At 50.1% G+C, this 15,773-nt stretch overlaps 1 protein-coding gene across 1 annotated transcript in view; it reads right to left on the minus strand.

Moving 5' to 3' along the window:
• Positions 1 to 901: 901 nt before the first annotated feature.
• Positions 902 to 15,773, minus strand: part of Usp10 (ubiquitin specific peptidase 10) — a 60,417-nt gene continuing 45,545 nt past the window's right edge. Inside the window, exons 10-15 of the mRNA XM_017796864.2 lie at positions 12,847 to 12,946; positions 10,666 to 10,843; positions 6,337 to 6,502; positions 3,841 to 3,985; positions 2,264 to 2,329; positions 902 to 1,929 (exon numbers count right to left, since the gene is read on the minus strand). Coding sequence (XP_017652353.2) covers positions 1,742 to 1,929; positions 2,264 to 2,329; positions 3,841 to 3,985; positions 6,337 to 6,502; positions 10,666 to 10,843; positions 12,847 to 12,946 — 843 coding nt within the window. The 3' untranslated portion in view covers positions 902 to 1,741. The remainder of the gene's footprint in view (positions 1,930 to 2,263; positions 2,330 to 3,840; positions 3,986 to 6,336; positions 6,503 to 10,665; positions 10,844 to 12,846; positions 12,947 to 15,773) is intronic.

Below are 15,773 nucleotides of genomic sequence, written 5' to 3' on the forward strand. Positions count from 1 at the left end.
GCAAGTCAGTGCCAAGTCCCTAAGTGTACATAGCCCTGAGGCTGAAGGCCTGGTACACAGAGCAGTGACAGGGGAGGAGTATTTTTCTACACATACAGGATGTGCTTTTACATTTGTAAGCAGACTGGGGTCTCTGCTGGGCTTATTTTCCCAGGGGCACAATGCTGAGGGTTAGCAAGCCCCAGTTACAGAGTTAGGGTATGTGCTAGCCAGCTCAGCCCTGAGCACCAGGGTAGGACAGGCTGGCCAAGCACCCCTGGCAGAAGGGAATCAGGTGCTTTACAACAGGCTGGTGTCCCTGTGGCTGTGCCACTGTGCCGTCCAGCCTGCTGGGGAGTTGCAGTACTTCCATGGGCATGGCCAGCTGACCGGACATCTCACAAGCAGGGCTGCCCTGGGCAAATGGCTGGCCACTGGCAGCAGCAGTTTCACAAAGCAAGCTTGTCCTTGCTAACGATTAGGACATCAGATGGTGAATGAAGAGCCTGAGGAAGGCCCCTTCCACGCAGACCCTGCTCTGGAGAGCCAGCACTCAGGAATCGTCCACAGGGCCAGAAGCCGGGTCACATGTGGCATGCCCGCTGCTGGCAGCCTCTCCCCATCCCTGTTGAGGAGGTGGCACCTTCCCAGTGTCACACAAGTGAGAAGCCTTGACTGAGATTCAAGACAAGCATCTTGGGGATCCTGCAAGGATGCGGGAGTGGGGGAAGGCAGAGAACAAAAGCTGCCTCACCCTCCAATCAATGACTCAGCGACCCCAATGCCCTAACCAAGTGCCTGTAACCGGCCTTTTCCAAACCACCACAGCCAGGTTCTGGCTGAGCTCACAAGGGCTGCCCAGCACAGGCTGCCCAGCTGGAGGCCTTGGGAAAAGGCATTTCCATGCCAAGAAACACACCGCTTTAAACCAACTCTGATCTTTATTGAGGTTGACGTTATATCCTAGGAATCACTAAACTGTGTACAATTAGGGACACGGCATTAGAGAGGAGTGCACAGAGTTAAATGGCAGACTTGGGAAACGTCAATCTTCCTTGTTTTGCTCGCTTTCCTTCACACGTACACAGAAGCACGAATGCAGTTTGCAACCTTTCAATGCAATGAAGTCACAAGCGCCCATCTCTGCAGCCCAGCGTCTTAACTCCAAATGTTTGCTCTGCAGTGTGTACGCAAGCAGTTTTTCACCGCGCAATTACTAAAATGTACTTTTCCTGTGAAGAACCAGCAACGTAGGTTTTGTATTTATTTCCTCTTGAAGAAGTATTTCATCTCTGATAACTGGCTCATTTTTAATCATTTATCAAAAACTAAAGGGTAGGGGAGGAAAGTGTGATGGATTAAAAAATTTATTTTTTTTACGGAAAGATAAAATTCATTTTCACAGATTTACAGTGTTGCTGGTGTAGGGTTAGCCCTACAGGCATCAGACTGTCCAGTCCAGCATCCTTATCTCAGAAACCAGCATTATTTCAGAAGAACAGGTTGTGTTTATTTCCTTAAATCAAGCAGCAGTCTTTCCAACCAAATGATTTCGATTTGAAGTTAGAGGCCAGCATGAGCTGTGCTGTGCAGCAGACATCTCCTTTCTCCAGACCCACTTTTGCAGAGGGACAAAGTTTCTCTCTACAGAGCACTAGAGAGGCGGGAAGTCAGAGTCTGTGTTCTAGGGAGCAGCATCAGGCACACATACACGCACACGCACGCACGCACACACACAGCACACGCTCCAGGCAGGCCCATGCTACAGCAGGTCCACGCGGCGATAATACAGGAGGTAGGCTGTGCGTTCAGCAGCTGGCTTCACCACCTGGTACTGGTTAATCACCTTGACCGTCTGGTCATCGATGCGCAGCCAGCCATTGAGCCCGATCTGGAAGACGTCCGTAGTGTAATGGCCACCTGTCGCACTGTTGCCGTGATGGTAGACCACTGCAGGAAAGCACCGCGGGTACCCGGTGAGGACAGTCACTCTGCACTCTGTGGGCACCCACCCAATTCCCTAGGGGAGGTGTCCTGGCTGGAGCCCGAGGTCCACTGGCTCAGAGGCAGATGCGTGCACCTGTGGAAGGCCTCCCTCACGCAGTGCAGTACTGTCAAGGGCTGAACACCACGTGGAGCTCATATTCTCAAATTTTCAGACCTGAAAGCTCTCTGGGGCCCCTCAAAGTAAGCTGTTCTCTACAGAAAGTCTATGAGGCAGAACCCTGCCCAGGTACGGTCTAAACTCTGTTACTGAGGAAGCAGTACGCAGACCCACACTCACCTGCAAACAGCCTATAGGTTCTGTGGCATTTAAAATTCTTATTTTTAACCCCTGGAGAAAGCAGTTCTGAAAAACAAAACAGCAACACTTAGTCTGGGACAGATGCATGGGCTGCTGACAACCTCCACCCAGCCCCTTAGTGGATCTCTGAGTAAAGGGAGCTGTGCAGCCAGCTACAGAGCCCACCACAGCTGGACAGTGGACCCCCACGAAGCTCCCCACAAACCCTTAAAAAGACTGAACTATGGAAACAGTAAGAGGCACCTATTCCAGGACAAATAAAAAGAAACATCCCTGGAAACCCAGGAACTAAATTTCACATGTGAGTCCATCAGACTTTAGTCCGGGCAGGAGGAGGAAGTCAGCCCTGGAAAAGCAGCTCCCACACCTGGAGCTCAGCCCAGGTCTCCTCTGCTCCCCAGCCTCAGGCCCTACCTAGGTCAGGCCCTCGGGGCCCCACTCCTGTCTGAACTGTCAATTTGACTAGCCAGAGAAGCCCTTAAGAGTCAAGCACATTCCAGGTATCTGCAGGAGCGTTTCCAGAGGCCCTTTGACAGCGAGGGCTCACTCAGGTTCATCCCTCATGATTCCATCACAGCACACCAAGGGAAGCAGTGGAGGTGGCGACAGGCTTGGCTGGAGGAGGGGTCACTGGGGATGTATTCCTGGGGGCTGTACTTTGCCCAGGCCTCCTCCTGTACTTATCTCTGTTCCAGTCCATCACACATATCCCCCCAACATGATGGTCTGGCAAGGCACATGGTGGCAAGCAACCTTGGACTGAAACTCTTGAGAGCTGGAGCCCAAATGCACCCTCCTCTTTAAGCTGTTCTCCAGGTGTTCTGGTCACAGCGATGCAAAATAGCTTCCTAAAAAGCACTGCGAGTGGTGACTGGTGAAAGTATATGGCACAGCAGCAAAGCCACATCACTCAAAGGAATGGAGACGCCTCCCCCGCCTCACAGCTGCAGCCCCAGCTACTTGGTTACCCAGGAGAAACACAGTCAGCTGGGCACGACAGTGAGGAAGTGGTGGAAGGAGGGATAGAGGAGGAGAGGAGAGGAGAGGTGGGGTTGGGGTGGGGAGGGACATGCTAATGACAATGAAAGAGGAGCCAGGCACAGTGGCGCACGCCTTTAATGCCAACACTCGGGAGGCAGAGGCAGGCAGATCTTTGTGAATTCGAGGCCAGCCTGGTCTGCATAGCAAATCCAGGTCAGCTGGGGCTACAGGGAGACCCTGCTCAAAGACCAAAAAAAGAAGGGAAAAAGAAGACCACCCTAGTGGTATAGGTGCGTACGGGCTGAGTGGAGCGGCAGGGGTGGTCACGTGACCAGGTCCGTACCCTGGTTTCCCTAGGAGGAAGGAAGATCACTGCCTGAGCCTGGCTCTCATCTCTGTTCCTGGCTAATGACTAGCAGAAGGCAGACAGGCCCTGCCCCAGAGGTGGGCAGTCTGTGGCAGGAGGCTGGCAGTTCGGAGCTGTGTTACAACTGACCCCGAAGGTGACAGGGCAGTCACAGCACAGAGGAGTCAGCCCCACTGTGCTGAAGGCAACTCAAACATCTGGGCTTTACCTCTGCTGATCTCCAGGTCCACAGGATAGTCGATGTTTTTGACCAGCTTCTGACAGCCGCCAGTTTTCTCATAGACAAAGCGCTTCAGATGCAACACAAGGACGGGAGGTAGCTTTTCCAGAGTCACTCTCCGGCTGATCTCAACCTGAGACACAAGACGCACCAGGGCTCACAGGCCTGCTGGGCTGTAGCAGTGCACCCCCCACCCCTCCACTGCCTCCCAGGTCTGTGATGGAGAGTGCTGTCCACTGTGTGCGCCTGGCTCCAGACATACCATGAAGGGGCCCTCGGGCTGCAAGCTCAGCTGTGACATCCAGCAAGACCTGGGCTCTAGTCAGGAGAGGAGGCACACACCTTTAGTCATGGTGCTTGGGAAGGGGAGGCCGAGACAGAGGCAGGCGGATCTCTGTGAGATAAAGGCCAGCCTGGTCTACATAGCAAGTTCCAGGCCAGCTGGGGCTACAGGGAGACCCTGCCTCAAAAAAACCCACAGCTGAGCTCTGTGGCACAGGTCGGGATAAGACAAAAAGCTCACTGAGCAGCCCCTGGCCTGCAGCCTTCGTTTGCTCTGATGAACTGTTAGCACCCTTCTTCAAGTTCACATTCTAAGTAACCCAAACCCATCTGTCCTGTCACTGAACAGGCGGCAGTTTGGTTCCATCAACACACTCCTAAAGTGCTTTTTTTTTTTTGTCTTTTTGAGACAGGGTCTCCCTGTAGCCGCAGCTGTCCTGGAACTCACTCTGTAGATCAGGCTGGCCTTGAACTCAGAGATCGCCTGCCTCTGCCTCTGCCTCCTAAGTGCTGGGATCAAAGGTGTGTACTACCAAGCCCGGCTCATAAAAATAATTTTTTAATGCTAACCTTTAAAATGGGTAGTTCTGCCCACATGTATGTATATGCATGACATGTATGCCTGATGCCCATAGATCTCCTGGAACGGGAGTTACTGATGGTTGTGTGGGGGCTAGGAACCAAACCCTGGTCCTCTCAAAGAGCAGCAGTGCTCTTCACCTCTGAGCATCTCTCCAGTCACAAAGTACTTTTTAGCTGCAGCAAAAGGGAGCTAAAGAGACACTCCAGGGTCCTTCCTGCACCACCAGGGAGAAGTAGAAAACCTCCCAGAGGACACAGGCCAAAGACCAAGTTGCTGGCTCACAGCAGCAGCCATCCATCGTCACAGTCACAGCACCGCCCACTGACCCACTGACAGCGGCCCTCAGCCAGACAGAAACCTCCCCAATATGGACACTTCAGTGCCCGCTTTCTGCCATGAAGGCCTCAGCTCTTAGCTTACTCACACCAGCAGCCAAGTTGCTGTCTTTGGCTCCTAGCACTTATGTTTCTAAACAAAATCACTCATCAGAAGCAAGTCAGATAATGTGGCACACAGTCAGGCCTATCTTCTGCAGAGCCCAGGGCCTTCCTCAGTGGCCCAAAGAGGACACTGCGGAAGCAGTACAGATGGGTGGTCTCTTTGCTCATCTCAATCTAGTGCATGAGGGACCTATCTGTTTGGACTAATCTAATCCCTGTAGACATGTTTTCTGTGCTGGGACCTCGTACTTTACCTTGTAGCCACCATTCGCTGCCACTGCCAGGTATTTAAATATAGCTTCACCTAAGCCGGGCATGGTGGCGCATGCCTTTAATCCCAGCCCTCAGGAGGCAGAGGTAAGGGATCGTTGTGAGTTCAAGGCCAGCCTGGTCTACATAATGAGTTCAGGTCAGCTGGGACTACAGGGAGACCCTGTCTCAAAAAGACAAAAATAAATAAATAATAAAGTTTCACAAGAACACCAGGAACTGCACTCAGGATACAGAGGCAGGCAGATCTCTGAGTTCCAGGCTACCCTGATCTACATAGAGTTTCATAACTGCTAGAGCCGTACAGCAAGACCCTGAATCACAACAGCAGGAATTCTCCAGAAGAGGGCTGCCCTAGCTCGATGGCAGTCACCTGGCCATGGCATCTCTATGACCTCCAGCACAGCAGAGAACAGACCCACAGGAGTGCCAGAAGCTGCCCCCCTCTCAACTGAGCTACAATCCACAACTGCTAACTGATGAAGGTAGAAACCCAAGGACTGCATCCTTCCAAAGCATCCACGAGCAGGGGGCATCCACAGTGGCTTCCACCATCAGGGCCCTGCCGATCTGGGATCAAATGCAGAACAGAGGGCTACGTCCCTTTACATCCCAACTGAGCCAGTGAAAGCTGTGTGGCCACCAAGTGCCAACAAGCTGTTCGGCCTCCTCTGGAATCTGTCAGACCAGAAATGGTCAGAAAATGAAACGTGCTCAGGGTCAGGACCCAAGAGACGCTTCCTCAGGTCATGGGCATCTGAGTGAAGCGGCTGTGGGACTGCCTGCTCCTGAAAACATGGACATTCTCAGGACAGCAAGGCAACTCGGGGGAGAAGTGGGCTCAGGGCCATTCTGCTCTGTCCAAACTTGGGAGCCTTGGCACAGGAGCCAGGCTGACTGCGAGCATACCTCCTGCTTGGTTTTTGTGGTATAACCTTGGACAGACTCTCTTGCCACCAAGCTTTCCAAGGCATCCTGGACGGTGCGTATCTTTTCAGACTGGATATCCAGCTGCAACGTGAAAAATGGCTGCAAAGTGGCAGACTCCTTTGAACTCTGCTGGTAAACCACAGACCTAAGAAGCGAGAGCAGAAGATGTAAGAGGCCACGTCTTGTCACTGTCCCTTAAGATTAACCAGCAGGAGAGGAATGAACACCCACACAGGATCATTCAGTGTCACCCTCAGAAGACTACACGGAACAGAAAAGCCAAAAGTACCGAATTTAAAAATAACTCAGCTAATTACCACATTCAGTATTAGTAACTGAGTTCTCCGATGGGTAAATTTTCCTGGCTCAAGTGTTTCACGTTCCAAAGTCTTCGACCTCCATGCCACACTATTAATTTGTGCACCAGTTAACAAATGTGACCATCTGGATTGCCATGATTTTAAGAACCACAGCCTGTTCTGATGAACCAGAGGGTTGTTTTTTAAATATATATGTTTTAATTTTTTATTTATTATTTTTATTTTATGTGTATGTATGTATCGTCTACATGTAGGTTAAGTGCACCCGTGTCGCGCAATGCCCACGTAGGTCAGAAGAGCTGTCGGATCCCCTGGGACTGGAGTTACAGACAGTTGTTAACGGTCATGTGGGTGCTGGGATTTGAGCACAGGTCTTCTGCAAGAACAACCAGTGCTCTTAACTGCTAAGTCATCTCTCCAACCCCGAAACAAAGGGCTTTTAAATACTGCTTTCCCACTATTAAAAAAAGACATACAAAAGGGCTGGAGCATTGGCTCAGCAGTTAAGAGCACTGGCTGATCTTACAGAGGAGTGGGGTTCAGTTCCAGCACCCACATGGTGGCTAACAACCATCAGAAACTCCAGTTCCAGGGGAATCTGACACCCTCTTCTGGTCTCTGTAGGCACTACATGCACGGGTACACTTACATTCATACAAGCAAAACACATAAAATTTTAAAAAAAAATTATTTTTAAACTTTAAAAAAGTGCCATACAGAAAGAACATGTGTCATGGCTAGTAAGAAACCAGGTTAGTGATGAGGAGCAAGAGACCAGCCGCAGGGAAAAAGGAGACCAGCTCCGCAGGGAGAAAGGAGACCAGCCCCGCAGGGAGGAGGCCAGTTCAGCCTTGTATCCTTAGCTGCTTTTTTTTTAAAAAAATATTTCATTTATTATATTTTTATGTGTGTATTATGCCTACATGTAGGTAAGTGCACCCGTGCCATGCAATGCCCACAGAGGACAGAAGAGGCTGTCAGGTTCCCTGGGACTGGAGTTAAGGACAGTTGTTAGCAGCCATGTGGGTGCTGGGATTCGAACCCAGGTCTTCTGCAAGAACAACCAGTGTTCTTAACTTCTGAACCATCTCTCCAGCCCCTTCTTAGCTGCTTTTGCATTTAATTTTTTTTCAAGTTCTTCTGAGAAAGAACTGTGTTCGGCCCATCTCTCTTTTAGCCTCGACAAGGAAACACTGTGGAATTCAACAAGGGATCCCATTTTTGAAGTCTTGGTGACCTAGTTTATGAGCAAAGTTAAAATAGGTGACGACAGGGACTCGGGTGTCCCTGGGCAGATGCCATGCAGACCAGCTAAAAGCTGTTCTGTCCAGGGGCTCAGATCCCCACGCCTGTCCTGAGGGGTGACGGCAAACACCGAAGTTTCCCAGGTTCCGTAAAGCCGTGACCGAAGAGGAAGAAATCAAGGTGTGAGCTTCAACTCAAAAGTCCTGTATTTCCTCAGGAAAGGACAAGAAAATGTGATTTCCCTAGGGAAACCAAAAAAAAAGCCCCTAAGATTGAACCTTGATTGAACCTTGTGTTAGGAGAGAATCTTTCAACTGGCTGGAATAAAGAGTCATGCTTTATGTCTGAGAAGTTTCTGAGTTAAAAGAGTTCCAGGCCAGCTGGGGCTACAGGGAGACCGTACCTCAAAAGAAGACAACAAAACAAAAACTTCCTTCTCGGTCCAGCTTCGTGGCTCACATCTGTAACCTTGGACTTGGAAGGCTGAGATAGAACTGTACTAGTTTGAGGCCAACCTGAGTTACTATAGAGACCAGCCTTTAAAAAATAAATAATAAATAAATGAAATTCCTTATTCAGGACTGGGTGGCAGTATGCAAGATGCCCAGGACTCCTTCCTCAGCATCTCAGAGAACTGGGTTTGGAAGCACACAGCTGTGATCCAGCTCTGAGGAGGTAGAGGAAGAAAGATCAGAAACGCAGTCACCTGGGATGCGGGAGATAAACTGGAGAACATGTTAATAATTACTATTCCTTCTCACTGCCTTACTGTTTTCACACAGAGAGGACAGTGAGCTACAACACAAACCCCCGACGGAGACCACAGCTAGTGGCCAGAGAGCCAGGGAGCTCTGTGCAGTGGAGCCCGGCACGTGCCACTGTTGTTCTTTCTTTTTTTGGTCTTTTTGAGACAGGGTCTCCCTGTAGCCCCAGCAGTCCTGGAACTCACTATGGAGACCAGACTGGCCTTGAACTCACAGAGATCCGCCTGCCTCTGCCTCCCGAGTGCTGGGATTAAAGGTGTGCACCACCACGCCCGGCTTTTTAAGTCTTTTTGAGACAGGGTCTCCCTATAGCCCCAGCTGGCCTAGAACTTGCTATATAGACCAGGCTGGTCTTGAACTCACAGAGATCTGCCTGTCTCTGCCTCCCAAGTGCAGAGGGATTAAAGGCATCTGCCACCATGCCCAGCCCCCACAGTTGTTCTTAAACACTTTCAGGATCTTTGTCTGTTAGCTGTTCTGACACTACCTATGACAAAGCATGGTCTGTGGTTGCCTGCACTTGGTAACCCCTCATCTCCGAGGCTGTTGGGCTGCTGCAGCAAGGGGCAGTCACCTTTCTCTGCTGCTCATCAACCTGGGCCTCTTGCCCCTCCATGGCACAGGAAATGCCGTCCAAGGCAAATCACAGTGGCCGTGGTCAGGGCAGGGTGCTCCCCAGACCACAGCAGCCGGCATGGCCCCATGGAGACTCCAGAATGCCAGAGGGAAAAGGAGCACAAAGTTTAGCTCGTGGCACAGAACACAAGTGTGGCCTGTACAAGGTCATTGAGCTGTTCAACTAGCTCCTTGGCCCTCCGAGTAGAGGGGTCACACTTCAGGAGATCTACAGGAGAGCAGAGCTGGTTGTGGATGATGAGGAAGGGAGCTGTCTTTCAAAGACAGCATGGGTCCCACTAAAACATCACCCATGGAAGCTGCACGCGGGACCCTCAGAAAAGCTCTATGTACTGAAAGGCTCTAATGCAAATCTAAAAAAAAAAAAAAAAAAAACCCTCAGAACTGGAGAGATGCCTCAGCAGTTAAGAGCTGCTCTTGCAGAGGACCTAGGTTTGATTCCCAGCACCCACACGATGTCTAACAACCATCCATAACTCTAGTTCCGGGGGATCCATTGCTTTCTTCCGGCCTCCATGAGCATTGCATGACATGGGTGCACTTACATACATGCAGGCAATACACTTTTATATATAAAATTAAAACAGTAAAGCATTTTTATAAATCTCTTAGGATGGTGTGAAGGAGCAGAAAGCTGGTTCAGGGACTGGTGCAGAGCCAGTCACATGCCTTCCTGTTTGACAGTGCCTCCCTCCACTCCTCTACTTTCTAGTTCACCAGCTGCTGACATCTGAACTCCAATCCATTCACAACCATCACCAAGATACAGAAATAACCCACATGTTCAACAGGCAGAGAATGTGTGTGGATGCACACAATGGAGCACTGTTCAGCCTTGGAAAAGGAAATCCTGTCATTTGTCATATGGATGGACCCACATTTTAAACACACATAATCAATTTATTTAAATGCATAACTAAGAGCTGGGTGTGGTGGTCCACACCTTTAGTCCCAGCACTCAGGAGGCAGGGGCAGGTGGACCTTGGTAGGTTCTAGGCCAGCCTGGTCTACATAGTGAGTCCCAGGCCAGTGGGGCTACAGGGAGACCCTGTCTCAAAAAGACCATTGAGAGATAGATTAGATAGATAGATAGATAGATAGATGATAGACAGACAGACAGATAGACATAGATAGATAGATAAAATCCAACCAGATACATGAATTTCTTTGAGCACAAATGAGTCAGCTAGCTTTCTGAATACCAGGCTGAGGGAGCACAGGGCACAGGGCCCTGGCAGCACAGGGAAGGGCATGTGAAGGGCGGGCAGGGGCAAAGCATGAGCAGCAAGAAGCACCAAGGTGCTCTCCACCTCCCCCTGCGACAAACATGGAAAAGCAGAAACCTGACGTGTCCACCGAAGATGCCAGTGATCGGAGTCTCCACAAAATCTGCCTGTCGGGTGACAGACGTCTTGTTCCTGGGACCCACTTGTTCCCACTCATCCTCACTCCCTTCCCCTGGCTCGTCTAGCTCTTCATCCTCCACCAAGTGGCTCCTGGGTCCATTGGAAATGGTAAATTCTGAAAAGGAGAGGGTCTGCTTAGGCTACTCTTTTCAGAACAGCAGAAAATAACAGCAAGCAAAGGTTCTACATGAGCCATCTTGGCAGACTTGTCAGGGCTGGCTAGAAGGCTCAGCAGTAAAGGCACTTGCTACCAAGCCAATGACCTGTGTTAAATCTCCAAGACCCACATGTTGGAGAGGACTGACTCCCACAAGTTGTCCTCTGACCTCCACATGTGTGTCATGGTGAATAAATGTTAAACAAAAAAAAAAAAATCAAAACTAGTTTAAAAGAAAAATCTGAGCAAGCTCAGCATTAAGATCAGAGTAACCAATTACCACATACAGTATCACTGGATCCTGGTCTGCATTAACCACCAGCAAGACAAGCTTGGAAAAGTCAGGCACAGTGGCACATGCCTATAATCCCAGCACTCAGAGAGACTGAGGCAGAGGGACTAAGAGTTCCAGCCCAGCCTGGGCTAGAGAGTAAGACCCTGTCTCAAAAAACCAAGACATTCTTGGGACAACTGGAGAATTTGCAGATGCTCTGGAAAGGAGACTTAACTACATAATTATAAGAGGTTTGGTTGGAGTGAGACTGTGGCCTGTGGCTGTGGGGGAGAGGAGCCTTAGCCTCAGGAACAATCCTTTAGCACTGAGGGTGAACTGAACTGTTACCTCCAACTGTGTATCATTCAGGAAAAATGTGCACAGGCAGCACGCACAGAAAGACTAACAATGTGTAACACTGACCACCAGTACAACACACTAGCACAGACATGCCCACACTGCACAGCCTGTCCTGCACCCCTCCATCAAGCTGCTCCTCTCCCAATGCTTGTGCTCTCCTTTGAATAAGGAATGTCCCAAAATGGGAGTTGGAGAGGTGGCTTAGCAGTTAAGAGCACTGGCTGCTCTTGCAGAGGACCTGGGTTTGATTCTTAGCACCTACAACACCTAACAACTGTTCAACAACTGTTCATAACTCCACTTCTAGGGGATCTAACACCTTCTTCTGATCTCCGAGGGCACTGCATGACACAGGTGCACTTACACACAAGCAGGCAATACACTCATGCACACACACACACACACACACACACACACACATATATATATATTTTTTTTGTCTTTTTGAGACAGGGTCTCCTTGTAGCCCCAGCTGTCCTGGAACTCACTATGTAGACCAGGCTGGCCTCAAACTCACAAAGATCCACCTGCCTCTGCCTCCGGAGTGCTGGGATTAAAGGTGTGTGCCACCGCGCCCAGCAAAATAAAATATTTTTTAAAAAGAAATGGGGGCTGGAGAGATGGCTCAATGGTTAAGAGCACTGCCGTTTTTGCAAAGGACCTGAGTTCAAATTCCAACACTCACATGGTGGCTAACAACCATCTGTAACTCCAGTTCCAGGGTATCTGACTCCCTCTTTGGTCCTCTACAGGCAATGCATGACACAGGTGCGCTTACACACATGCAGGCAATACACTCATACACATAAAATAAAAAACAATATTTTTTAAAAAGGAAATGTCTCCCCAGGCTTGTGCTCCACTTGGTTCCCAGCTGGTGATGCAGTTTGGGGAGGTCACAGAGTCTGTGGGAGGTGGGGCCTTGCTGTTGAAGCGGGTCACTGGGGGGGGGCTGCTCTCAGAGTTCACAGCCTGCCCCATCTCCCTCTCTGCTTCCTGTGTGCAGGTAAAATGTGATCAGTCTGGGAACCCACCATGGTGGGATTACCCTCTGAAATCTTAGGCCAAAATAAACCCTTTTCTAAGCTGCGTTTGGTCATGGAGTTTTATCACAGAAGCAGAAAAGAACTAACAACATAGCTCCCAGGTCCAAGTGTAAGAGCAAGGCTGGACTCTGGTTAGCTGCATTCATCCAAACCAATGACAGCATGTCAACGACATACAAGACCTCACGAGACAGACAAACGGCTGCTGGGAAGGAGGCCCTCAGCCTTCCTTTCTTAACAGCTCTGCCAGAATGCCTCACACCCTCCAAACCAAAACCTACTTTCGTTGGTGGGGGAGAGGAGCTTCTTCAGGCTCAGCATCTCCTCGTGAAGTCCATTGAGAATGAAGCCTAGGTATTCCTCAGCATCTTCCTGTCGGCCCTGCGGAGGTAAGACATGGTCTTGTCAGTCTCAACTGACTGCTGTCCACATACCTGAGGATCACTTGTGTCTGGGCTAACATTTTCAAGACTAGTGCTTTGGCTGAGTTCCTAGGGGACCAGAGGGAGGAACTGATTACATCTTATTTTCTACAATAGAGAATTTTCTCAAGTATATTTTTAATTTTCTTTTTTTCTGAGACAGGGTCTCCTTGTGGCCCCAGCTATCCTGGAACTCACTATGTAGACCAGGCTGGCCTTGAACTCACAAAGATCCGCCTGCCTCTGCCTCCTGCCTCCCAAGTGCTAGGATTAAAGGCGTGAGGCAACACACCTGGCCTATTTTTAATTTTCTACAACATATACATTATAGTGTTAAAAAATAAAAATAACACCAGGTGTGGTGGCGCACGCCTGTAGTTCCAGCACTTGGAAGGCAGAGGCAGGCAGATCTCTGTGAGTTCAAGGCCAGCCTGGTCTACATAGTGAGTTCCAGGACAGCTGGGGCTACAGGGAGACCCTGCTTCAAAAAGAATAACGATTTTTCAATTTTATGTGTATCCATGCATTGCCTGCATGTAGGTAAGTGCACCCATGTCATGCAATGCCTGCGGAGGTCAGAAGAGGCTGTCGGATCCCCTAGGACTGGAGTTACGGACAGTTGTTAGCTGCCATGTGGGTGCTGGGATTCAAACCCAGGTCTTCTGCAAGAACAGCCGGTGTTCTTAACTGCTGAGCCATCTCTCCAGCCCCCCCTTCTTTAATTTTATTTATTATTTTTAGAATAACAATTATTATTATTATTATCTTAATCTTTTTGAGACAGGGTCTCCCTGTAGCTCCAGCTGTCCTGGAACTCACTAGGTAGACCAGGCTGGCCTCGAACTCACAAAGATCTGCCTGCCTCTGCCTCCCAAGTGCTGAGATTAAAGGCATGCGCCACCACGCCCAGCCCTAGAATAACAATTACTTTAAAACTGTTTTTAAAAAATGAAATAAGGGGCTGGGGAGATGGTTCAGCAATTAAAGAGCACTGACTGCATTTGCAAAGGACCCAAGTTTGGTTCCCAGCACTCACATGACAGCTAACAACCATCTATAACTCCAGTTGGGAGGGGATCTGATGCCCTCTTCTGACCTCTGTGGGCACTGTATAACACGGGTGCACTTACACACATGCAGGCAGTATATTCATACATATAAAATTTTAAAAAAAAACAGACCAGGAACAAGATGCAGAGGGCCAGTTCACTGTGGTGCCCGAGCTAGTGCTCACTCAGAGAAGGGTACAAGGGCAGCTCCACCCTCCCCTCTTGCATACTGTGAACAGGAAACCACTGCAGAGAGGATGTGGCTTAGATAGAGAGGCCTGAAGAACCACCATGTGCCTGAGGTCTGGGGAGCGCACTGTCTGCTCTCTGGGCGGACCCACTGTCAGGCAAGTGCTGCTGCAGTGCACGTGCTCTGTACACATAGAGTAAGGTTAGAGGGGCACAGCCCCTAGGCATGGGGCAGAAGGTCCCCAAGAGGCTGACAGGAAGGTCACAAGTCCAAGGCCAGCCCAGGCAATTTAGTGAGACCGAACAAAAGGGGCAGGAAAGACGGCTCAGCAGTTATAAGTGCTGCACACACATCAGGTGGTTCACAACTAACTCCAGCTGCAGGGGATTGGAGGCTGGCACTCATGTGCCCATATTCACACACAGACCTATACACATAGACCAATTCAAAACAGAGAGAGAGAAAAATATTTTTTAAAGATTAAAACAGAGGGCTGGGGCTATAGCTCAGTGGGTAGTGTGTGCCTCTGGCCTGAGCTCAATTCCTTAGCACAGCCAAAACTAAAAGCAGACAAAGCAAACAAGCCCCTGCCCCTGCACAGACAAGAGCATAGCCCAGGGTGCAGTAAGGAGTTCACACAGCAGGCCTGGGGCTGGGCTCCAGGAAAGGCCTGCCAGACCTTTCTTGGCCCTTGGGTGGCATCTGATAACTTGGACTGCAGAAAGATTTCCATCACTCTAAGAACTGATAAGGGACTATGCCTGAACTCCCTGTGTAAGTAATGTAGTTTGGGCTGAAAACCTGTTTTCCTCCCAGGCATTTGGAATTTGGAGAGCTAGGCAGAGTGCGCCCGTGTGACCAGCTACAGGGGAAATTCCTAGACACCTGAGTCCTAGGGAGCTTCCCTGAGTGATTCCACAGACCAAGCAGATTGCAGCATGATGCTGGAGGATCAGTGCATGTGGCAGCATGGCAGGGGAGGACTCCAGCATCTTCTCCTTGTTCTCATCTGCTCTGCATTCATCTCCCGCAGGACCACACTCATGACATACCAGCTGCTGAGTTCTGACTCCTGCCAGAGATCACTAGACCCATCCATCTCAATGGAGCTTCCGAAAGATGGATTTGCTCCTCGGCAGCCCTCCTGAGCATAGCCCTGAAGGGCTGAGCCTCAGGGAGCCTCCCTGTGTACCCTACCTCTGCTGCCCTGGAGCCGGCCTCCTCCAGGGCCCACAGCAGCTACATGCTGCCACCTTCACGTGTCTTTCTGTTCACGGCACTACACTTCTAATCCCTACCAGGCTTGTTTGTGGCATCCCTGACACTGTCCCAAGTAATGGGAGATGTAACCTAAGCCAACACCAGCGGGTATTACAGACATTTGAAAAGTTTAAAACTATGCAGCTGGAGCCGGGTGTGGTGGTGCACGCCTTTGATCCCAGCACTTGGGAGGCAGAGGTAGGTGAATCTCTGAGGCCAGACTAGTCTACAGAGCAAGTTCCAGGCCAGCTGGGGCTACAGGGAGACCCTGTCTCAAAAAAGACCAA

This window comes from Nannospalax galili, unplaced genomic scaffold (assembly GCF_000622305.1).
Source record: "Nannospalax galili isolate Female #2095 unplaced genomic scaffold, S.galili_v1.0 scaffold933, whole genome shotgun sequence".
Lineage (NCBI taxonomy): Eukaryota > Metazoa > Chordata > Mammalia > Rodentia > Spalacidae > Nannospalax > Nannospalax galili.